At 55.4% G+C, this 21572-nt stretch overlaps 8 protein-coding genes across 8 annotated transcripts; 4 read left to right on the top strand and 4 right to left on the bottom strand.

The window, feature by feature from the left end:
- Positions 1-99: 99 nt before the first annotated feature.
- N656DRAFT_503327 (carbohydrate-binding module family 24 protein) lies at positions 100-1945 on the top strand. The gene is made up of 3 exons (XM_064809864.1): positions 100-167; positions 246-761; positions 839-1945. Exons 2-3 carry the CDS (start codon positions 325-327, stop codon positions 1884-1886), a joined length of 1485 nt encoding a protein of 494 aa, XP_064665161.1. The 5' UTR covers positions 100-167; positions 246-324; the 3' UTR covers positions 1887-1945.
- Positions 1946-2379: 434 nt separating this feature from the next.
- On the top strand, positions 2380-2913 carry N656DRAFT_772435 (uncharacterized protein; the record flags this gene model as incomplete). The annotated part of the gene is made up of 1 exon (XM_064813930.1): positions 2380-2913. One exon carries the CDS (start codon positions 2380-2382, stop codon positions 2911-2913), a length of 534 nt encoding a protein of 177 aa, XP_064665160.1.
- A 1334-nt stretch (positions 2914-4247) lies between these two features.
- N656DRAFT_693775 (uncharacterized protein) lies at positions 4248-5653 on the bottom strand (the record flags this gene model as incomplete). Its single annotated transcript, XM_064810674.1, has 2 exons — positions 4248-5392; positions 5569-5653. Coding segments are annotated over 2 exons (1230 nt in total), but the record flags the coding sequence as incomplete, so codon positions are not given.
- Positions 5654-7888: 2235 nt separating this feature from the next.
- On the top strand, positions 7889-9399 carry N656DRAFT_503246 (uncharacterized protein). The gene is made up of 3 exons (XM_064809863.1): positions 7889-8359; positions 8431-8539; positions 8613-9399. Exons 1-3 carry the CDS (start codon positions 8122-8124, stop codon positions 9145-9147), a joined length of 882 nt encoding a protein of 293 aa, XP_064665158.1. The 5' UTR covers positions 7889-8121; the 3' UTR covers positions 9148-9399.
- Positions 9400-9650: 251 nt separating this feature from the next.
- Positions 9651-10589, bottom strand: N656DRAFT_719694 (GTP cyclohydrolase I-like protein; the record flags this gene model as incomplete). The annotated part of the gene is made up of 1 exon (XM_064812391.1): positions 9651-10589. One exon carries the CDS (start codon positions 10587-10589, stop codon positions 9651-9653), a length of 939 nt encoding a protein of 312 aa, XP_064665157.1.
- A 957-nt stretch (positions 10590-11546) lies between these two features.
- Positions 11547-12605, top strand: N656DRAFT_802500 (TAFII28-domain-containing protein; the record flags this gene model as incomplete). Its single annotated transcript, XM_064818250.1, has 2 exons — positions 11547-12125; positions 12192-12605. 2 exons carry the CDS (start codon positions 11547-11549, stop codon positions 12603-12605), a joined length of 993 nt encoding a protein of 330 aa, XP_064665156.1.
- An 825-nt stretch (positions 12606-13430) lies between these two features.
- N656DRAFT_840291 (uncharacterized protein) lies at positions 13431-17518 on the bottom strand. The gene is made up of 4 exons (XM_064818934.1): positions 17293-17518; positions 16337-17213; positions 14724-14995; positions 13431-14602 (listed from the first exon to the last, which is right to left on the bottom strand). The coding sequence occupies exons 1-4, from the start codon at positions 17357-17359 to the stop codon at positions 13713-13715; spliced, it is 2106 nt and encodes a 701-aa protein (XP_064665155.1). The 5' UTR covers positions 17360-17518; the 3' UTR covers positions 13431-13712.
- A 724-nt stretch (positions 17519-18242) lies between these two features.
- Positions 18243-20454, bottom strand: N656DRAFT_719721 (sugar transporter; the record flags this gene model as incomplete). Its single annotated transcript, XM_064812393.1, has 7 exons — positions 18243-18467; positions 18524-18614; positions 18685-19106; positions 19165-19605; positions 19684-19857; positions 19998-20095; positions 20175-20454. The coding sequence occupies 7 exons, from the start codon at positions 20452-20454 to the stop codon at positions 18243-18245; spliced, it is 1731 nt and encodes a 576-aa protein (XP_064665154.1).
- Between the last annotated feature and the right edge of the window lie 1118 nt (positions 20455-21572).

Below are 21572 nucleotides of genomic sequence, written 5' to 3'. Positions count from 1 at the left end.
GCTGGAACCGAGTATTGCCTTCCCAAGTTCATTGAATGGAACCAAAATGAACAAGAGGAAGAGTACTGCAACGAGTGCAACCTTGGCGTGTGGAAGAGTCGTCTCAGCTCCCCTCGTGCCGTCTGGTCTGACGAAGACTTTAATCAATACACATCACTGACAGCGTCGTAAGTGCTCCGGCCCCTACATACATGTACTTTCATGTTGTCTTCAGTACATCAAGGATGCTGAATCCCGCAAAATAGATGCAACGCAGCTCCCTCATGGGCTGTTACATCGCCCACCAGCCAGTAGGCGCTCGGTTATTACGGCGGTACGCCGACAATGCCGTCGACAACCACGTCATCGATACCGAGGGCCACGGCATCCTGCCAAAGCAACTACACCATCCAAGCTTCCGACTGGTGCCAGTCCATCAGCCGTGCCAAGCAAGTATCAACCTACAACCTCATGCGCGTCAACCACCTGCCCGCCTCCTGCGGGTGGTTTCCCGGGCCTGGGACGACCATTTGCATCCCAGAAACCTGCCCAGTGCACACCGTTTTGCCTTTGGATACCTGCGCAAAGATTGCCAAAAAAAAAAAAAAAAAAAAAAAAAGGGGCGTCACCACGCAGCAGCTCATCTCGTGGAACCCAAACATCAACCCGGAGTGCTCAAACCTGTACGACCTGGCCGAATATGTGATTTGTGTCGGCCCGCTTGGTACTGTTGCGACTAGTACCACGGCGTCAACAACACTTGCGCCCGTACCGACAAGAATGTAGGGCCCTTGCAGTGCCCCAAGTAGCCCTACCGCACTTCCAACACCAGTACTGATTCATGGCCATGCTATCATAGGTTCACGGACCCGTGCTTGAACGTGGGAGCTGAAACGATATCCAGCTGCTACGTCCCAACTCTTCCATCTGACTCGACAGTAGCCTGGCCAACGGTGACATGGTACGGCATCGAGACTGACGCCAGCACAACCGTGTCCTCCTCGCAAACTCCAAGCGCCGTACCGGAACTGCCTCTGGCACCGGGCACATGGGCCAACTGCACCCTCTATGAGACATACATGGACGTGCCACCCGACGCTTCGTATCTCGAGCTCGCCAACCCAAATTACTGCCTGATGAGGGCCTCCCTCTGCAGTATTGAGCTGGAGCAACTCCTCCTCTGGAACCCATCGCTTCCCGCCATGTTGAACGAGACCATGCTCGCTTCCTGCATGCTCCAAGAAGGCTTCCAGTACTGCGTTGACGCCGGCGGCCGCCGCAGTACCTCCTCGGGACCAAACACAACCTTGCCGCCAAGTTCGTCATCCGCGGTGCCCTCTTCCAGCGTTTCCAGCATCCCATCGTCCTCGTCTTCGACGAGTCTTGCGCCTGTTCCCACACCCAACAGTAACTGCGTCCTCGGCACTGGCCCAGGTGGCTATCAGGGTCTCTGTGATTTCAGCTGTCACTTTGGTTGGTGTCCGTCGCCATGCACTTGCACAACGACCGGAACACCCGCTCCACCTCCAGCCCTCTTGACATCGGGTCAACGCGGTTACGCCGCACCAGGCGAAGCAGCAGACTTTGGTCCCCTTTGTGACTTTGCCTGCTCCCGAGAGGGGAACTATTGTCCCAGTCCGCCGTGCACCACAGTGCCCCCTGCTACTGTTTGCGTCGAGGGAACCGGTACCGGCAACTACGAGGGTTTGTGTTCATATACATGCGGCTTTGGTTATTGTCCTCCTGGCCCTTGTACCTGCCTTGCGTACGGCGCGCAGATTCCGCCGCCCCCTGTCACACATCCGGCGGGTGTCCCGGCGACAGGATTGGATGAGAGTTATTCGGGGTTGTGCAGCTTTACGTGTGCCCGGAATTACTGTCCTCCTGAGGCTTGTATGTGGCCGTAGACACATTTGTCTTCATATCCTTCGTAGTAGGCCTTAGAGTTTTGTTGTTAAGGGGTTCAATTGTGTTTCGAGTTGGGATGGTCTTGTTGTTGTATCCTATTGTCGAGCATTCTCTAGACTAGGTACCTAATATTGACAGATTGTGGATGGAAAATAGTGCAGTGGTTGCAATAGATGATTCAACGTGTACGGATAAGTGGTGGGCAATTCAATGTGTTGGCTGAGCTGTCCGGCTTGAAAGGGCCTGTCCGGAATTTTTGCAGCCCACTCTCTTGAGAGTGGGCCCTGAACGCAGTGAAGGTGGAAACCCACGGGTACCTACCGCATTTGGTTCTCGCGTGTTCCTCCCCTTTTACCTTACTCAACTCCTCACCTTGAACCCCCGCTACCTATCTCGCATCACCCACTACACATCGCCGCCGTTCAGTTGCACCATCACCTATTTTACCTATAAATGATGACCTCCACTACCAACAACATCGATGTCAGCGACATGGAACGTGAAGCTTTCTATCGCCGCGCCGTCGCCGATGCTTCCTCACTCACCCAAGCCGAAATCAACCTGATCTTCGGCTGGGTCTCGCCCGAAGAAGACGAACAGATCTGCCGCGCAAACGCGAATGGAAAAACACGCGCCGAGCTTATCGCCATCGCCGCGACAAATCCAGAGCAGCTAACAAAGGTCGAAAGCGAGCTTGTCCAGCGGAGCCAGGCTCTTCTTACCGATCTTCGGAGAGAGGCAACAAATCCAATCCACAACTTGCCACCTGGCTTAAAGACTTTGGACGAGTTGGCCGCCCGCGCCCAAATTGTCATGGAAGAGGCTCTTAGTTGGAACCGGGACCCTTTGCGTGAGGAGGCCTATCAGGCTGTTTGGAATGCGCTTGACGACCAGGAAAGGCGTGCGATTATTGCGGCGCAGAATCGGCTTATGCAGATCATGGATGAGGAATTGGCTGAGGAAGAGCGTAAATATCCACGCAGGATGCAGCAACCCGAGCTTCCAGAGGGATATGTGAGAGATTAAAAGGGCTTGTGGGGTTGGTTTCGGGGGAGGATCTGTGTTTGGGCGGGGGGGGGGGAAGGCGTGGTTATGCAAACAACATGACGGACGGCGAGGATTTGTTGCACTTGATAGAGACTAATGTATCTTCTACATAACAGCGTAAACATATCCGATACGCAAATATTCATTACATTTGCTCTTGGTGTTGCTAGATGTACCGGTACGTAGAGGAGAACAGTACTGAGGAAATGAGAAACGCTCCTGAAGCAGATCTGTGAATCAATCAATACTAGTTACTGTGACTCCATCTCGGAGGAGTAGGAAAACCCATCATCATAACATTTTGAGAGATACAGTAACTGAAAAGAATAGCCCTGACTGTTCCTGCATCCTCGACTTTGATATTCTGCTACAACAACCGCAGATTGTGCGTGGCCAAAGCGCGAGAGAGTATAGTATAGTTCCGATTCATTACAAAGTCTTCTCCCAATGTAGAATCAAGAGAGAGGTGAGGCGCCTGGAGGTTAGGCCTTCACATTGCTGGCACGCATGCATCGATTACATTCTTCCAATGTAAGGTACTAGGTACCTAGGTAGCCTGAGGCTGGGTAAAAGCCTCTGCTAGAGCACGTGCGGGGGCCTAGGAGACTTTTGGCCCTTCGACTCTATACCCGTTGATGATCTCGCTATAGCCATCTGCCCCCTTGAATTGGGCAGTATATGGCCTTGAGAAATACCATACAGAGAGCGACGCGTGGGCTCAGCTCCCTGCTCTTGCTCCTGGTGGCGTCTCTCTTCACTGTCAACAAGCTAGGCCTAGCTTGAGCGAAATCAAAACAGAACCTACAGCAGGAGAAGATATCCTCACTAACCTAGAATACTGCATGTACCAGACTCCGAGGGACTTGGACAGCCAAGCGGCTTACAAGACAGAGAGACGTATATAGCATCAGGGAGAAGTTACCTCTTGATTAAATTGACAACGTATGTAAGAACCGACAATGTAACTACCATAAACAGTAAACTCATATACAGCCCATGGTGCAACCCGGCGCCGGTCGACGCCGGCTCTCTCAGCCCGCCCAAAGCAAAGTTCAAACAAAGACGTCTGCCCAACGCCTACATGACGCCATAGTAAAGTAACCATTAAATCCCGGTTCCCAGTCCCCTTCTCTCCCAAGCAAGCCATGGACGTTACATCATAGTAACCATCATGTCGTGAGCGTGAGAAGTATAACCGAACATCAAGCACAACCCTGTGAAAACGTAAACCCGGCTCCATGCGCTCAAGATCAAAACACAACAACCGACACCGGCAGCGGCCCCTCCTCAACCGTCACAGGTGCCTGTGCCTGCGCAGCTGACGGCTCGCTGTCATCCTTGGCACTCCCGCTCTCCCAGAGCTCAAAGCTCTCCCCTGTCCCAGGAACAGGGTCAAGGACAGCAGCATTAGCAGCCCGATCACCGTTCCCCATTATGTCGTCAACATCCACCGCATCGACATCAGCGAGGTCAAACCGCGGGCAGGGTGGTTGCAAATCCAACTGATGGTCTTCTTGCGGCGGCTGAGGCTCCTCCTCGACCTCAGCAACAGTGCTCAAATTTGAAGCAGCCGCCGCCGTCTCTTCGGCCTCGTCATCCTCATCGCCAGGCACGATAACGACGCTTGCCTCGTCGCAGCCCTCAGCATAGTAATCCGCGACATTCATCTCAGCCAGCGGACCGCGCTGCTTCTCGACAATCATGTCGTCGAAATCGGCAGCCGCAGCCCTGGCAGTGGTAAACCGTGCAGACGTCTGACTGATGTCGTCGGCCGGCGGGATGTTCTCCTTGTCACGTCCCTCAGCGCGGTCGCGGCTGGCGCGCCGCTCCGACTCCTCGTCGCTGCTGATGTCCAGGGTGCAGGTGCTGTGCTGCAGCAGGTTGGTCATCTCCTGCTCCGGGGTGTCCTCGTGGATGTCAAAGAACCATGATGACTTGGAATCGGGCGGAAGAAGAGAGTCTGACTCCTTGCTGCCCCTCAAGCTCCCAGAGTAGCTTGGGATGGTGCCTTTGAGGGCAGCGTCGAGGGAGAAGGGGACCGTGGCACCCAAGGCAAATGAGGGAGGATCGATGCGCTGGGTCCGGCGCCGAGAGAGGATTCCAATGCGCTTGGAGCCGCGAGTCGGTGAACGACCGGCAGGGGCTGTCAGCGATGGAGGTGCTGAGCTCTTGAGGCTCAGCTGCGCGGCGGGAGATTTGGGCTTCAAGATATTTCGAGGTTGGGGGGATGACACCCGGCTGGGCTGGATGCTGGAACCATCCTTGGCAGCGAGGGCTGAGGTAGGAGCAGCGGACTTGGTGAGAACGAAGGTTGGAGGCTTAACGAAGCTTTTCCCAAGGTCAATATCAAGGTCTACCGCTTTTGACCGCTTCGAGAAGGTGGCAGGATCAACGTTCTCAGAATCGTTCACGTCAAGCACCTCAGAAGCTTTTCGCTTGCCGGGGGAATTGGAGATGGCTACAGCGTGTTAGCTGGCTCTACTACTGTATCCAAGGGACAAGAGAGAATCAAGGCATGGCTGAGCCAAAAGAACATCGGCTGTTGCATTGAATCACGTCTTGGACGTCCAAGGCACTTAAGAGGAGAGGGGTCTGCACTGAACATTGGGCGCGAAAACTGGAGCAGCGACGTACCATTCTGCCTATTCTTTATGCTCGTCAAGCTCTTCAGCCGAGCCCCATCCAGAGGAGCGAACGGCTGGCGGATGACGGTAGCCATGGTCAGGAATGGTCCGTTGCTGACTCTGTGGGACGGTGTTGAAGACGACAAGGCAAAGCTGGCGTCCAAGCCCAATCCAAAGTCCGACTGCAGCCCAAGCGCGCAGGCCAGGAGCCCAATGGTTCCTCAGGCTAGGACGGAGGGGAACCGACGCCCTCTTGCAATTGCTGCCGCAAAGATGGAACTGTTTATCCTTGCAGAGGATTGTCTTCGCCGTCAAATGCGCAGAGCACAGCTCGGGCGGTCCCGCAAAAAGAAACGAGCGTAGCAGAGAGAGAAAGAGGCGAGGAAAGAGGAACAGGGGGAGGGGATTTCGACCAGAGTGCGATGCGCGTTATTCTTATTGCCCCGGGTGGTCTGCTGGAATGGCCGGTCGGCGCAGGCGGTCTCTAACTCGCTTTCTTCGAGTGCCAGTCAGAGATGAGCCCGTCTCCCGATGCGCAATGCACAACCTAACGCGCAATGCGAATTGGACGAGGAGAGAGTGAGCGAAACAAGGCAGCGAGAGGCAGGTCAACGCGGGACTGCAGAGCCAAGCAACAACCTTACTGCCCCCAGGCAATGTCGAGCATATGCCGGATATCTGAGGTTTCGTCTGACGAAGCGCCTCAGAGGAAGGAGGCCGGCCTGATGCTGGGGCAGGACGTGGTCTGGGAGCGATGGGCAGAGAGAGCGCGAGCGCAGACAAGATTGGGTAGAGGAGGGAGTCTAGGGACAGGGAGAGCGGTGAGGTGGGACGGGACTGGATTAAAGGGAATTAATTGCTAGTCGAGCGCGAGCGCCTCTGCAGCAGAGGATCGAATGGCAGCAAGTCTATGGCACTCGGGCGCTCACTACTCAGACGGGTGTGGGAGGGAGGCAGAGTGGCAGACAGCTCATGCTGGTTGGCGCATCATGCAGGTCGATATTGGCTTTGCTTCACTTGACGTGCCGTTTCGTGGTGCTAAAACGCAACGCGAATGGAACGAATCCAGGCGTCTGCATCGGATCGCAGGTGGGGAGGCAGCAAGGGCGGGGCTCAAGCATTGAGAGCTTGCAGGGCCACCTTGGCGAACCGGCGATAAACAAGGCGATTGGGCGCATTCGACGCAGGCCGCCTGAAACCAGCAAATCAGAGCCTCGATGAGCGGCCCACAGAACGCGGTGTGCCTCAGGTTCCACAGCTCTTTAATGGGTCGCGACGAGCGAATCACTGCATTCATTGGTCTCCACCGTGCCACGGGACTTGATCGCGTCTCAACTTGGAAATGGGCCCGCCCGTCCTGCAGTGGCTTCAGGGCCGTACAACTCCCTCGCTCCCGATCCGATCCTACTGGGAAAGATTAAGGCTGATACAGAGACCGACTTCCTGTTTTCTGGAGTCTGAGATCCGTGTATGGAAGCTCCAGTTTGTCACCTATCAACGCTACAGAGTACGAAGTGCTAATTACTTGTCATACCATTTGTGCCAACAAATTCCAGCAACTAGGGACACCGGTTCCAGGGCGACCCGGGAATTGAGACCATGACCCGGGTCGCTACCTGAGCTTCCAAGGTTGCTGGAGACTCAAGCCGCCTAGTCAATAGATCTGTATCCGTACCCGCCCTGATCCATTTTACTCGTCGATAATCAAGAGTGTGGACGGAAAACCCGATCTTTAGTGCCGCCATTTACCTCCTTGATCTGCCCCCTGGAGAAGGTTGAAAAACGGTCCCCTGTGGTTGTCTTCCGGGGGAATCCATACCACGGAATCTTGGTCGGTAGAGGTACAGCACACCAATGCAGGAGAGAAAGCCCCATGCTTTCTCAGCACATGTCTCTTATTAATAGCATCCAAGCAAGGGATGGGATTCCCGCTCCTTGCCGTGTCTCCAAATCTACAAAGTGTACCTTGCATGATCACATCGTACTTTCAACCTCACTGCAATGCGCGGATATGAGTGGAAATCGACAACCTGGACATCTAGAAGGATCATGCCACCAGGTATGAACTGCAGCCTCAAGGCACTGCATATCATTACCTGGACACTTCTCAATCCGTACAGCGGCGAGTTAACCGATGACCCACCTCTCATCAATCCTAGCTGACGCAGTATGGGAGGAATCAGATTGGGTGCCTTCGCCTCCATGGATGTACTTGTAAGCCGTCAACTTATATAAAATCTTTGGGTTTCTGAAACTCAATCGTATAATCAATGCGCAGACTGCTCTTGACTTCAGTCACTCCATCAAGGTAGAACTTCAAGCCCAAGGCGCATGCAACTTGAAGTTGGAGAGTTCCCCACTTCTCTCGGCTGCTAAGCCTTGAACCCCACCCATCCGGCAGGCAGGGGGAGCTTATGCCCCGCGCCAGCAATTGCGATCGATGTCATTGTCCATATGCATCAACTGTTGTCTCCTCGATTGACCAAAGAGACGGACAATTGAGCTGTCCTCCCGAGTTTCTGCTGTACGGGTTAACACCGCGGAGCGACTCGCGACACCAGTCATGGCTTCTATCAATGATCTAGCAACAGCCGCATCGGCTGTATCAGCCCTCAATCCTTCGACAACACCTTCGCAACCGCCATTGTCGGGTACCGACGAGGCCGATGCGCCTTCAGCGGTGCGAGGAGCGTTGGTAGTCCTCGAGGGCCTAGACAGAAGCGGCAAAACAACCCAAGTCAAGCTCCTGGAACAGCGCTTTGTCGAGCTGGGCCGCAAGGTCAAGGTGATGCGATTCCCCGGTAAGGTCGCGCTTAGCAGTAAACTCCAAGCCAGTTTCGGCCTCGGAACTGACCAGTCTGGTCAAGAAAAGACCGTACGACACCAATTGGGCAGATGATCGACAGCTATCTCAAAAGCCAGGTCGACATGGACGATCACGTCATCCACCTGCTCTTCAGCGCGAACCGTTGGGAGGCAGCGTACGGTCCGCCCCTTCTCCCCTCCTGAAAACTTCTTGGTTGACAAGGCCGTGGTCCTATTTTCCCGAACAAGTAAAACCATAACATCCCTCCTCCACTCCGGCACCACCGTGCTCTGCGACCGATACTACTACAGCGGCATCGTCTACTCAGCAGCGAAACAAAACCCGACTCTAACCCTCTCCTGGGCTCGCGCCCCGGAGTTGGGCCTGCCGCGACCCGACCTCGTGATCTTCCTCGACCTCGACGAATCGCAGGCGCGGGCGCGCGGGGGATGGGGCGGCGAGGTGTACGAGAAGGGCGCGATGCAACGGCGGGTGCGCGAGCTGTTTTGGGGGCTGAGCATGGGCAGGATCGGCACCGCGACTGTTGCTGCTGCTGATGCGGCCTCGGAACCCACCGGCGAGGAAGTAGCACTGGGCCCGCCGACGGCTCAGGGGTTATGGGGGACGGAATACAGGTTTAGGCAGGAAGAGGAGGATCTGCATGTTATTGATGCGGGTCCGTCGGTGGAGGAGGTTGCGGAGGAGGTGTGGGAGGTCGTGGAGGCGAGGGTTAAAGCTGTTGAGAATGGAGAGGTTGGCAGGCAGGTAAGGAGGGTCTCGTGAAGAAGCCTGCGTGAACATCATCTGTACTGTACTATGAGATGGCCCGGGGCGGGAAAGATAGGGGCAACGGTGAGAAGGATAGGTAGAAATAGGCTGCCGCGGTTGAAGCTGACCGCAAACAAACACTTGTTGAGTACTACGACTGGGTATCCCAAACACAGGGTTGTGTTACCGACCCGCAGTACTCGGACTAGCTTAGCCAAGGTTTGAACCAGGACGATAGAATGCTGATGCCGTGTTGAATGATCAAAAACCCTCCGCCATGGAACCCCGTGCGCCGATGTTGAAATCCTCGCCACATGCAAACCGCGATGTATATATATGCCCCCCTGAGAAACCTCAGTGCCGTCTTTTGACCCCAAACGCCAGCTCGATGCATAGGTGCAGAAAGTGAAATGCACGATCTTGCCGAGCATTGTTGCAGTGTGTAATGTACCGTAGCCCCCGTTTGTTGTTGAAGATACCCAACCCCCAAAGTGTCATACCCCGTCTTTCGACTTGGCTCAGCGGCGGTTGACGCCAATCAGGCTCAAGAATTCGTTCCTCGTCTTCTCCTTGCGCTCAAAGCACCCCAAGACGCAGCTTGTTATGGTCGAAGTGGTCGTCTTCTCAACACCCCGCATGACCATGCAGAGGTGGCTCGATTCCATGACGACAGCAACACCCTGCGGCTTGAGGACGTCCATGATGGCATTGGCCACCTCCTTGGTCAGGCGCTCCTGGATCTGCAGCCTGCGCGCAAACATCTCGGCAATGCGCGGCAGCTTGGAAATGCCAATCACAGCGTTGGCCGGAATGTAGCCAATGTGCATCTTGCCCGTGAACGGCACCAGGTGGTGCTCGCACATGCTGAAGATTTCAATATCCTTGACAATGACCATTTCGTTGTGGCCCTCCTGGAAGATGGCGCCGTTGACAATGTCGCGCACGTTCTCCTGGTACCCCCTGGTGAAGGTAAGCAGGGCCTTGGCATACCGTTCCGGCGTCGCCAGCAAGCCTTCACGGTCCGCATCCTCGCCCACGCACTCGAGCAGCGTCCTGACGGCGCCCTTCATCCGTTCCAGCCGGTTTTTGCTCTGCTCGTCGCTCTCCTCTAAGCGTTCCCGTGTGCCGACGCTGGGTCGGCTGAGGCCGTCAAAGTCGATGACGGGGCTGGGCGACCGTGTCGATGACTCGCCGGCTTCCTCCACAGGCGCAACATCCCGGACCTTTTTCCTCTTCTTTTTCTTAGGCGGCTCGTCGCGGAAGTCTCGCGCCGGCTTGCTGACGCTAGACCGACGCTCTCCGATTGCATGGGTACCATTTGGCCCGGCGGGGTCTGACTCTCCTTCGCGAGATCGCTTAGTGCTGCCGTTTCTGCTCTTGCTCCTCTGGATGGATTGCCCGCCATTGGCCGCTCCGAAAGGGCTCTCTGAGCCAGAACGTGAATTGAATTGGGCCATCGTGTGTTAAATGTTAGTTGAAATCTGCTCCGGTGGTTCGGGGCAGAGTAAGCGTAGTGGGAAAGGAATGCAACTCAGAGGGGCACATGGGAATGATGTGGGACCAAGGGGACCAGATGACTGCGCAACTTTCAAGACGGAGTGGAACGACTCCGATCCTCTCCGGTACGTTAGCGAACTTTATTTTTTTTCTCGGGGGTCACAGGTCCAGACTGACAGAATGGAGGTATCTTATCGAGTTGACGTCAAAGAGTGCAGGGGTCTAGGTACTTGTAATGTACGAAGTACTGCAATTGTACATCGTAAGCTATGAAATACATTACATTACTGTATTTTACCGCCGCGATCGAAAAGTCGAAGAGCGAAGTCCGTTTGCCATTTGGGTCGCTGGCCCAATCGGAGGGAATGACTACCTAGAAGAAGTGACGCCGATGGCTCCCGCTAAGCATCTCACTTCAAGTTCTTTCCGGCCGAACGTGGATGCAAGAAAGGCAATCAATCCCCTTGGCCATTTCAAGTTTCTCCCAAATATCGGCGGTAAGGTACGAATACAATACACTACACCTAGATTAGCAGTGGGGAATGGGATCGGTCTGCAGGGGTCTGAAGCCGCCGGCAACCTTCCCTTCCAAAACTGGCCCAATTGTCCGAGCACTAGGTAAAGTAATCTACGAAGACAGCCCTACGCTTTCTTTGCAAGAGCCAACTTCAACGTCGAAAAGTGTCAAAGCTCGATGCCAGTGCCGCAAGTTTGATTTCGCCTCACTCACAAAGTAGAAACGCTAGCCATTTTTCGAGCGATGCCGCTATTGCCTCTCTGCCTAAGGCTCTGAATCCATCGAACGCTCTTCCAGCCTCGCCCACCACCCGTTTTCCAACCGCCGAATAATCATGGCCTCTCCATCAGCGCATTCTCCACCATATCCCTCCCACACACAGCTTCCGGCCATCAACACAATGATAACCAACAAGAAACGCACCGCCGAAGGCGGAAGTGGCGCGCCCGTGCTGAAACGCCGCAAGGCCTCAACCATGTCGATGAGCTCGACGCCCGCATCGGCACATCCGTTGCGACAGACTTCCTTCGCGCCTGATGATGCGGCCACTCCTCTCGGCGCTCGATCTCCCTCATTTGACATTGACAACATAAGCCTGGTCAGCGGCAGCCAGGTCAGCGCGGCCGTGCCAGGCAAGAAGAAACGGGGGCGGAAATCCAAGGCCGAGAAAGCGCGGGAGCAGACGCCTTCGGTGGTTAGCGGACGCGCCCCGACAGCCGCCAGTAGCTTTAGTGACGCCGGCGGCGCCCGGGTCGCGAAGAGCACGGCCGGCGCTACCGGGTTGGGCGGTGCCGACGAGGCGGAGGGTGAGGAGGATGGCCCTACCGAGGTCGCGGCAACGGCGGACGCCCGGACGCAGGAGCAGAAAGAGGAGGAGCACAGGATAAGAGGGATGCTCATCAGCGCTTTTTCTGAACCCCAGTTTCATCGCTACGAAATGTGGCGCGCAGCAAACTTGAGTAAAGCATCTGTCAGGAGGGTAAGTCTGCCCGGCGCTGCGTTTACCTCGAGCTCAAGTAAACGTCCTGTTAACGCCTCGACTTAGCTCGTCAACGCAACCATCTCCCAGTCCGTCGCCGAGAACGTCGTCATAGGCATGCGCGCCATAGCCAAGGTCTTCATTGGGGACATCATCGAGGGCGCACGCCGCGTGCAAGGCGAGTGGATCAAGAAGACGGGCGAGAAGCAGACAGACCTCCCGACGCCCCCGGTATCTACTGGCGCGTCGCCTGATGCATCTGGCGGCGGGGGAGGGGACGCTCCGGCTGCTGGTAATTTGGCTGTGGACAGCGATCGGCGAGGCCCCTTGCGGCCAGAGCACCTACGTGAAGCCCTTCGACGGTACAAGATGGGCCAGGAAGGCGGTGGCGTTGGCATGCAATGTCTGTGGCACCAGCAACAGCAGAACGGTGTGGAGAGGTTCCCTTCGCGGACAGGCGGGCGCAGGATATTCCGTTGATGCCGCTGGGCTGATTTGGGGCATTATCGCACCAAGACAGGAAGTGGAGAGGAGACTGAGACGGATATCCTGAATGCCATGGCGGTGGGATAATCAAGATGGGAAGCATCGCGATGCATTACCCACTGTCCTTGGTACCAGGGTTCAAGGACACCGGACATTATCCGAAGCTCTGACTCGATCAAAGGATGAAGTGCGGTCTTATCGGGATTGGGGGTGCTCTGCATCTCATTTATGCTCTCCTGTATACTCGCAGGAATCCATGGCAACCACGGTTACGACCAAGCTCCAATCTTATCCGCATTCTTACCCGAGCATGGTACAATACCATGGACTACCTTCCTGGAGAAGGCATTCCCATGGCACAGGCCTTGCCTTACTTTTTTAACTCCCATTTTGCGCTGGCCGGTCACTCCTTTCACGGCACGCTAAGCGCAATGCTGTCCCCCGCAACGGGACGAGGGAGAGGCGTGTCCTGGACTTGCCGGCCCTCCAGCGCAGAATACATATCAGTACTGGCTGTGGTTGAACTCAATGCTTGAGATATCGTGCCGCCTGTGACCGGGACGTTTTGGCTTTGGGTAAGGCAAGAAGATGAGGATACGATGCCTCAGATTAGGTCCGGTCAGCCTGTCGCCAAGGATCGAAGGAACGTTCATGTGTGCAAGAGTGAGGCAAAAGGAAGGCACACGCCGCTTCATTGGAGGGCACGCGAGTCGTTGAACAGACGGGATCACGAGCCCAATACCGTGGAACCTTAGTAAGAAGAAACGGATCGCCCACTTTCGGCAGGCGCGTGGGAGTTCTACCTATCTTACTTGGTGTGAGTTTGAGTCGGCCATCTTAAGTGACACGACCGATGCCCTTGTTCCCACCGTTCTCTCCCTGAATTGACGGTGTCTGGCCAAGGACGCCGTAAACCCAATCGATTGCAACTGGCTCAGGTAGCAAGGCAAGAGAATAATGTCAACAGTATCTATTTCACGACAATATTGTACATCTCAAAACATCTCTAGACCCGTCCAGCTAATCCTCAGGCTCATTGTACAGGCCCAATGGCCGTGCCTGACGAACCAGCGACGGAGAGTATGCTCCAACGCAGAAAGATCAGGCCTCGACCTTGCCCTGATCCGTCGTCCCCCCCGCAGCAGCAGCAGCAGCAGCATTCTTCTCCGCCTGTTCCTTCGCCGCAGCCTCCGCCCTCTCCAAGAGCAACCGTTCCCTCTTTGCCTGGACCCGTCTCCTGTGCTCCCGGCGGCGTGCTGCCCTTGCCTCTCTCCGACTCTTGATGTGTTTGAAATAGACCCTGCGTTTCCTCTTCCGCAGCCGGAACTTGGCCTTTCTTGACTCGCCCGTCTCCTCGGTGCCGATCAGGGTGCCGGCGTCGCCGACAAGCCGGCCAATGTCCCAGTTGGTCTCGCGGTAGCTGTAGTTGCTCTGCAGGCGCAGAACGCGCGTTGCCATGCGCTCTTTGAGCTGTCGCTCTTTCAGGAGCCGTTTAGCCTCCTCCTTGGCCTCGCGCTTTGCCCGGGCTTGGAGCTTTTCCTGGATTAGGCGGAGGATGACGGAGTTGCCGTCGGTTAGCGCGACGGGCTGTTCAGATGGCGGGGCGGACTCATTGGTTTCCGGCTGAGCCTTCGCCGTGGTGTTGAGTTTGGGCTCGGGTTCCGGGATTGGATCATGTCGTGTGACCGCTAGAGGGATTCCACTGGGTGACATGGTCTCGCCGGTTGGCGCCTCATCCTTCCGAGGGACAGCGGCGAGGTTGAGCTTGCGTCGCCGAGGTGTGCCCGGCGGATAAGGCAGCTTATCGTCGCGGTTGAAGACAACACCAATGTACTGGCGGTCGGGGTGGCGGTTGGGGTCTCGGTAGTACTTGACATAGCCGGCGACAGCAGCGTGAATGGTGTGGTCGCGGCCCATGATGGTGTTGTCGCCCGGGTGCCATATTGTGCCACGCTGCTTGTAGATGATGTTCCCAGGAATAACATACTGGTCTGAGAGAGAAAAAGAATTAGCAAGCCAAACTCACTGGCGGTAGCAGCAGCAATATTCGCTCTGCCACAGCCAAAGCCAACACCGGCCGCCGCCTTGTCACAATCCTCTAAAAAACCATACCGCCAGTTTTCTTCGCGCCCAGTTTTTTGGGAATGGTCTTTTTATTCTTCAACTTGTAGGCGCCCTGCGACTTGACTGAGGCATAGCGTCTGCCTCGTACAGCTGCATTGGCGGCCTGGGAGTCGACTCGGATGTGGGAGAATCGTTCTTCGATGCTTGTCGTCGTCGTGGGCCGCAACACGGTGCCGAATGTTAGGCAAGAGTTGGCAGCAGCCCTTGGGGCTGGCCCATTCAGCCATACAAGGCGCATCTGGTATGATTTGCGAGTGTGACTCGCGGCAATTGACCACAGAGGATGGGCGGCACGCGAGACACGATCCACGGAGCTGGAAGTGTGGTCGGGAAAGAGCATGCCAGGGCGAAGTTTTAGCGCTTAGTCAGCCAACAAGTGCCCCTGTCGATAGGGTCCGATAAGATAAGAATTGGTGTAAGCTGGCCGCTACGCATTTCACGATGCCGCAAGTTGCATCTCGCCAACAAGTCCAGAGCCCCGATATTAAGGATACACATTCGCAACTGAAGCTGTTTGGCAGTGTGCAAGCCATTCGACTCACCAACCCGACGCTTTCCCCCAATAGACCGTCGACTACTTTGGCACAACCTCACAATGCGCCTGTTCGCCCTCGTGCTCTTGACCCTGGCAAGCTCCGTCGCCGCTCAGTTCGGTTTCTTCGATCAGATGTTTGGCGGAGGCGGCGGCCACGGCCAGCAACACCACCACCAGCCGCAAAACGTCCCAAGCGACTCGTCCATCTACCGAGCAAACTATGCGCGCTCGCATTGCGACAAATATCTCTGTCCAGATACTCTAGGTAATGCCCCTCCGTTGTGCTACGTTCCCCGTCATCCCCCGAGGTCCAGAGCAATCCAAGACTGATCGCAGCTGACCCGACAGCATGTGTCCACTTCCCACACCACTGTCCATGCCAATGGCCGGAACACGAGGATAAATTCGAGCTTGCCGAAGGCCAGCGGATATGTATCTCCAAGGGCGGGTTCAAAGCTGGCGAGGCGGCAAGGAAGGTCGAGTTGGCACGCAAGGGTCTGTTATAAGGCCGGCGGAACATCTGGTCTATGCCAGGTTGCCAATGTTGTCAATAAGATAAATTCATCAGCGCCAGGGAGAAAATAGAAATCGATGCCCGGACTCCATATCTGCCCCTTGCACCATGAGCAGCCCTTGCTAAAGGACGAAAAAATGCACAAATACAGCATGGAGTAGCACCCAAAGTTCAAGCCATCCTCGACAGACGACGCCCAGTGAAACACGCCAAATCCTCAGTTTCTCAGCATCAAAAATTGCTTGACGAATAGTAGCGGTGTTCTGAACTGGCATCTCCCATTATCCCAGTGCGAAAGTGCGAAGATATCCGAGTTGTCTAATGTCTTCAACCCGTCGTCGCCGTATGGGTCCTCTGTCCAGGCTAGAGAATAAAAACTGACTCTGCAGCTTTGATAGTCCCCTGAAATACAGCATTTCAAAGCATCCAGCACCCAAGCCTGCTCTCGCCAACGCCTGCGACGGTCTGTAAGCCACCTCCTCTAATACACCATGTTACAGGCTCTGAAATCCGCTTCATTCCGAGCCAACCCAACCACATCCAGCTAGCTACGACGAGCCGTTAGTCTGCCTCGGCAAAGGCGGGACTGGGGGGACGCCGCCGTCGTTCCTATCATTCCCCTGGCCTCCAATCTCCCCATCCTCATCCTCCTCATCCTCATCCTCCTCAAGCTGCTCCGGATGCCCCAGCAGCGCAGCCACATTCTTCATCTCATAATGCTTCTTACGCATCTCCTCAAACCGCCGATGCTTCTCCCGCTCCTCGGCGCTCATGCCCACCAAGTACTCGTCGGTATCCGTGTCGTGTCCGCTCCCGTTGCTGTCGACATGCACTGCGCGGGGGCGTTTGCTGCCCGTGCTAGTGTTGAACTCGTAGTCCGGCACCTCCTCCTCGGGCTCGCCCAGCGACAGGCGCGGGATCTCGTCGTCGCCCTGCGGCCGCTGCCGTTGTTGGCGGTTGGGGCGGGGGACGCCGTCGACCCGGTCCATGTCGATGTTATCCGGCTCGATGGGCTCGGGCATGTCTTCTGCGCCGTCCTCGTCTTCGGACGGGTCCTCGGCCGGGTCGTAGTGCTTTGCGTAGGGTGTCTTGGGCTCGTTGATCTTCATGGTGCTGCTGCGCTCCTGCTCGGTGAGGTACAGGTTGGCCTCGTCCCACTTGAGCCGCTGGCCTTGCTCCTCGGAATCGTCGCCCTGCTGGCTTCCCCGCCGGCTGGGAGTGAGGGAGCTTTGTCGGCGAGATCCCCCGGGCCGCGAGCCGGCGGCTGACGACGAGCGCCGGTGCCCGGCGTTGTATTGCGTGTTTATGATTGTCAGCTCCTTGGCTTCTTTCGGTGTCAGGTGGTCGGGCGACGCAACATGATGGACAGGATCATGGCTGTCGATGGGTGATATCGAAGGAGAGCCGCGGTACGAGTTTTTAAGAATGCCTGTGTTGTCGGTTAGGATGGTTAGCGGATGAACCTCCACATATTAGTTACAACTCAAAGTGTTGATGGTTTAACTTGCCCTTTGGGCGCGGGGCGTTCGGGCCCGGCGGGGTATGTGTCGGCGATGTCTCCGTAGCGCTCGCCATTTCTCGTGCCGCTATAGCCTGTTTGTTTGTTTGGTGGCAGCGGATTTCTCTGGCGATGTAGGGATGGTTTTCAGCAGTTTGTTGGACCACACAGCTGCGAGTTTGATTGAGAGGAAACTTATGTAGGAGGAGTGGTGGAGTGATTTACTGTTGTTGAAGTGTGGGGCTGGGGTTTTCGATTCTGAAAGCTTCAGTTGGGTCACTCGACAGGCCCACTGCCCCATCGGCAGCCAGCTGCTCAAAGGGACCCACCCCACTGGCAGCCATCCGAGCCATCTCAACACGAATTCCGGGGAAACAGTGTCTATTCCGTGCGCTACACAGTATAAATAAGATCTGGAGACTTCTGTCTGGATGCTCTCATTCTATACTATCTTCCAATGTAATTTCCTTCTTTCCATTCGAAAGACTGCAACGCCAATAGTGCATTCGAATTCAAAGTTATGTGCCCTCTTTCTCCTGCTCCGAGTGTTGTAATTTTCAGTAACCAGCTTCAGTGTATCAACCCGCCTGTTACAGTACACACAGATGCTCATACAGTCGGAATCAAGATCTCAATTTTGAGTGGAACACCTAGCAGCAGCCAATGACGTCACTGCACACATGCCCATCATCAAATGAAGAAGGGGACAACTCCATGATCGAAACCGCTGACAGATCATGGATTCAGGCTAGCTCTACGAATAGATGGCCGGCTATCCAGAAGCCAGCGGAGGGTTTGGATGAGACGGGAGTAAGTTGAAGGGTAGGCCTCTCTGCGTGGAGACTGGAGGTGCTGTTCCCCTTCTCGAAGCGGAACCCCTGAAACTGCAATGGTGCAGTGCGGGTCAACTTACTCTCAATCACCATCTGCCCGAATGGATTCAGCCCTCAAATCCTGCCACTATGGGCCGCTCGAGCTAGCTGTGCGTTCAGCTTTGGTGCTCTGATAATAGTTGTCCAGGACATCACCATCTATGTCCTCGTCGAACACGTCCACTTTTGTCGTGGCAAACTTGCGTGCGCTGACTCCGCGTTGGAAAAGCATGTCCAGCTCGGCAAACGAACGCCCTGACGGCTCGGGAACGCGGAAGTAGGTGTATACTATGCATAGGAAACAGATACCGCCCTGCAACGCGGTCGAGTTAGTTCAATTTTCCACACAACTCGAAGACGATGACGGACCCAGAAGAAGCCAGCAAAGTTACTCCAATCCCACGCCCCGGGGTTTAGCATATACGGAGTAAGAACGCTGCAAATAATGCCAACAATGATACTTTTTTGGAGGTTAGCATGATCCATTCACGCAGCATGACAGCATGCTCCTTGGGAGGACAAAGACTCACTAGAGGACTCTTCCAAGGGCCACCGTTTTTATCTGCAGCCTTCGAGTCGATATCTCGCTGACCAACGAATAGCAGACGGTCCCTACAGTTAGTTGATAGGTCAAGGCCCAGCCCAACATGATGCTGCCGGTAGCAATCGATCCCTCTCTTCGGTGCTCCTCGGGCACCAGGCCCAAGAAGCCCAGGACCATGAGCATGGCCCAAAGTCCGCACAGACCGTACAGATACAGGGACCGCCGGCCAATTCCACGGCTCATTAGGAACCAAGCCCCGAACACGCCAACCATGTTCATCCCATACTGACCCAGCGCGAAGCCGTAGGCGCTTTGTGGAGGGAGTCCCGCCTGTCTAAGGAAGTAGGTGGAGTAGTTTGAGAAGGAGTTGCCACTGAGGTTCTGGATCGCCCAGACCATACAAACGATCTTCAAACTCAGGTTAGTAAGTTGGTCTTTGAGTGGGCGTCCAGCCAGTTTGCCTCACCTCTGTCCTTCTAAGGTCGTGTCCCTTAAAACAGTCCCAGTAGCTGGCACCACTCGTCGTCTTCTCCTCCAGAGCCGTCGTGTGCACCATCATGTCCACCGTCTCGTCCGGATCAAAGTCTGTCTCTCGGTTGGTGCTGGTCAGGCGCAGCAAGGCAGCCTTTGCCTGCTTCAGTTTGCCTTTCCGAACCAGCCACCAAGGAGACTCGGGGGCAAAGAAGATGCCCACGGCGAGCGGAAGGGGCCACATCCATTGCAAGGCATATGGAATTCGGTAGGCCCATTCGTCCTTCCGGTCCAGCATCGACATGATGACACCGATTCCGATAAACTGTCCGAGGCCCCAGCAGAAATTTACGTAGGTTGTCAGGTAGCCGCGCATGGCAACGGGGCAGACCTCGGACGCATACGTGATGGTGAGCGTCTGGAAGACGCCCCATGGCTACACATCGAGAAAGGAGGTTAGCACCCATGTTCCCATGCAAGGCTGCAGTCTCGTTAGGAAGATGCGGGTTCCTACAATTCCGCAGAGAATTTCGGCAGCCAGCAGCGTCTGGACGTTCTGTGCCGTAAAGAAGAGAGCCGTCCAGGCGTTGATGAGCATCAGACACACAATGACGGTCCATCGATATCCGAAACGCTCCGATACCCACCCGTTGATCAGGAGGCCGATGAGCTCACCGACATTGGCGCCCTAGAACAAGCGCACATGCGTCAGTTTTTCTCGTAGCTCGTCTCCAAACTCATGGCAGTCACAGGATACACAGTACGTACTGGCCTACCAAAGGTAAGGCAGTCAAGACAGTACTAGTACTCGTAGTACCGGGCACTCACATTGCTCAGCCCGGCTTGCCAGGGAGCCGGCACCTCCCACTGTCCGTGTCTGCCCGGCAACGGCTCCCCGTATTTTCTGTTGAACTGGTCAAAGGCGTCTTTGGGCAATTCCAGTCAGTCTTCTTACGTCTGTTCAGGGTGTTTGGGATATTGCAATGGCCAAAGGGGGTAACATACAGAAGTTGTTGATCAAGCAGACATCGTATCCTTCCATGACAATGCACGTCGAGATCAGTATGCTCCACGCGATGGCCTTGGGGTACAGCCGGATGCCCTGAAGCAGTGTCATCTTCTGCTCCTTCTCAGTCGCCGTCTTGGCGCCCTGAATGATACGTTCCGTGGCCTCGATGCGCGCCACATTTACGTGGTCATATCCAGCCTGCTGGTCCTTCTCGCCCATTATTGGCGGCTGCTGCGTCGAGGGGATTGCGCCCTCAGCAACTCGCTCCGACGCCATCTTTTCGGCTTAAACCCCGCTTTGGATGAGTGCGCCACCGTTGTGATTGCTCGAGTAGTACAACCTGTGTAAGGTAGGTAGGTAAGGTAACGTTAGGAAGAGACCGATGTGCTCCCAATTACTGTAGTGAGGTACTGTACAGATGCCTACCAAGGACACATCCAGTCTCCGAGAAAAAAGAAAAAGTACACTGTACGAAAACATTGGACCAAAGGTACCAAACCTCTCATCTTATGTTGTGCCAATGGAGCGGTGCAAGATTCTCGAAGATTCACATTGATGGATCCAATCATGCGCTTCACAACTCCGGGATAGTGGGGCCGAGCCTTGGTTCCTGCCCCGTCCCGCTTAGCACTTTCCCTTGGGTCGTATTGTGACTGAAAATGAGATGGACGAGAGATCATCTAGATGGCAGGAGAAAGAAGGTGCGAAGGTTGACCACACGTACCTACCTTGATTTACCTTTACCGACTTATCCATGTGCAGGTTTCCCTCGGTGTCGACGCCGAATTATCATGACAATCTTAACAACTTACCTCCGTACACCATTCGGCATTCCGATACCGATGACCTCAGAGAGCACAAAAGCGAGGCCGAACCGCCGGGTGCGCGTGGGCCGCAACACCGCTTGTCAGGATAGAATCCCGCTCGATCACCAGTACAGCACCTACTGATGGTAAACTGGAACGGGATTTTGTCTCAAGCGCAGCCTGCCAATCGATTCCGATGTCTCGTCTTCGTTTCCCTTGCGACAAACCTGACCTGGAATCCACAATGCTCCATTACGGCGCCTCTTCGGATTCGCCAAGGCTCTTTCCCCAGATTCTCCACGTCCACAGGAACATGCATCAGGATGTGCATCACGTTACCTGATTTTTCCCCCCTCCAAACCCCGCCGCAGGACACGATGCAGACCGTCGGGCACGTTAAAACGATTACGGATTCCTGGGCCATTTCCAACCAACCGCCCGCTAGTACGTGTAAAAAGAAAGCCGGGCCTTGGGCCGGACCTAATCGGCAGCAAATATCCCCGACCAGCCACGGCGCCTCGCGCCAGGCGCCCTTGGACACAGGATTTCCGTGGAGCTCAAGGCAGCTTGCTCTCTTCTGCTGCATGT

The sequence above is a fragment of the Canariomyces notabilis genome, assembly GCF_033297395.1.
Source record: "Canariomyces notabilis strain CBS 508.74 unplaced genomic scaffold N656scaffold_40, whole genome shotgun sequence".
Classification (NCBI taxonomy): domain Eukaryota; kingdom Fungi; phylum Ascomycota; class Sordariomycetes; order Sordariales; family Chaetomiaceae; genus Canariomyces; species Canariomyces notabilis.
This window is presented reverse-complemented; position numbering and strand designations above follow the sequence as displayed.

Bases quoted from the DNA above. Each gene is read 5' to 3' on its own strand.
- N656DRAFT_503327 (XM_064809864.1), top strand. From the start codon at position 325: ATGCCGTCGACAACCACGTCATCGATACCGAGGGCCACGGCATCCTGC. The intron at 762-838 runs GTAGGGCCCTTG...ATGCTATCATAG, and splicing joins GCGCCCGTACCGACAAGAAT to GTTCACGGACCCGTGCTTGA.
- N656DRAFT_503246 (XM_064809863.1), top strand. From the start codon at position 8,122: ATGGCTTCTATCAATGATCTAGCAACAGCCGCATCGGCTGTATCAGCC. The intron at 8,360-8,430 runs GTAAGGTCGCGC...GGTCAAGAAAAG, and splicing joins CAAGGTGATGCGATTCCCCG to ACCGTACGACACCAATTGGG. The intron at 8,540-8,612 runs GTACGGTCCGCC...TTCCCGAACAAG, and splicing joins GCGAACCGTTGGGAGGCAGC to TAAAACCATAACATCCCTCC.
- N656DRAFT_840291 (XM_064818934.1), bottom strand. From the start codon at position 17,359: ATGGCGAGCGCTACGGAGACATCGCCGACACATACCCCGCCGGGCCCG. The intron at 17,214-17,292 runs GCAAGTTAAACC...CCGACAACACAG, and splicing joins GAACGCCCCGCGCCCAAAGG to GCATTCTTAAAAACTCGTAC. The intron at 14,996-16,336 runs GTAGCTAGCTGG...AATTGCCGCGAG, and splicing joins AGGCAGACTAACGGCTCGTC to TCACACTCGCAAATCATACC.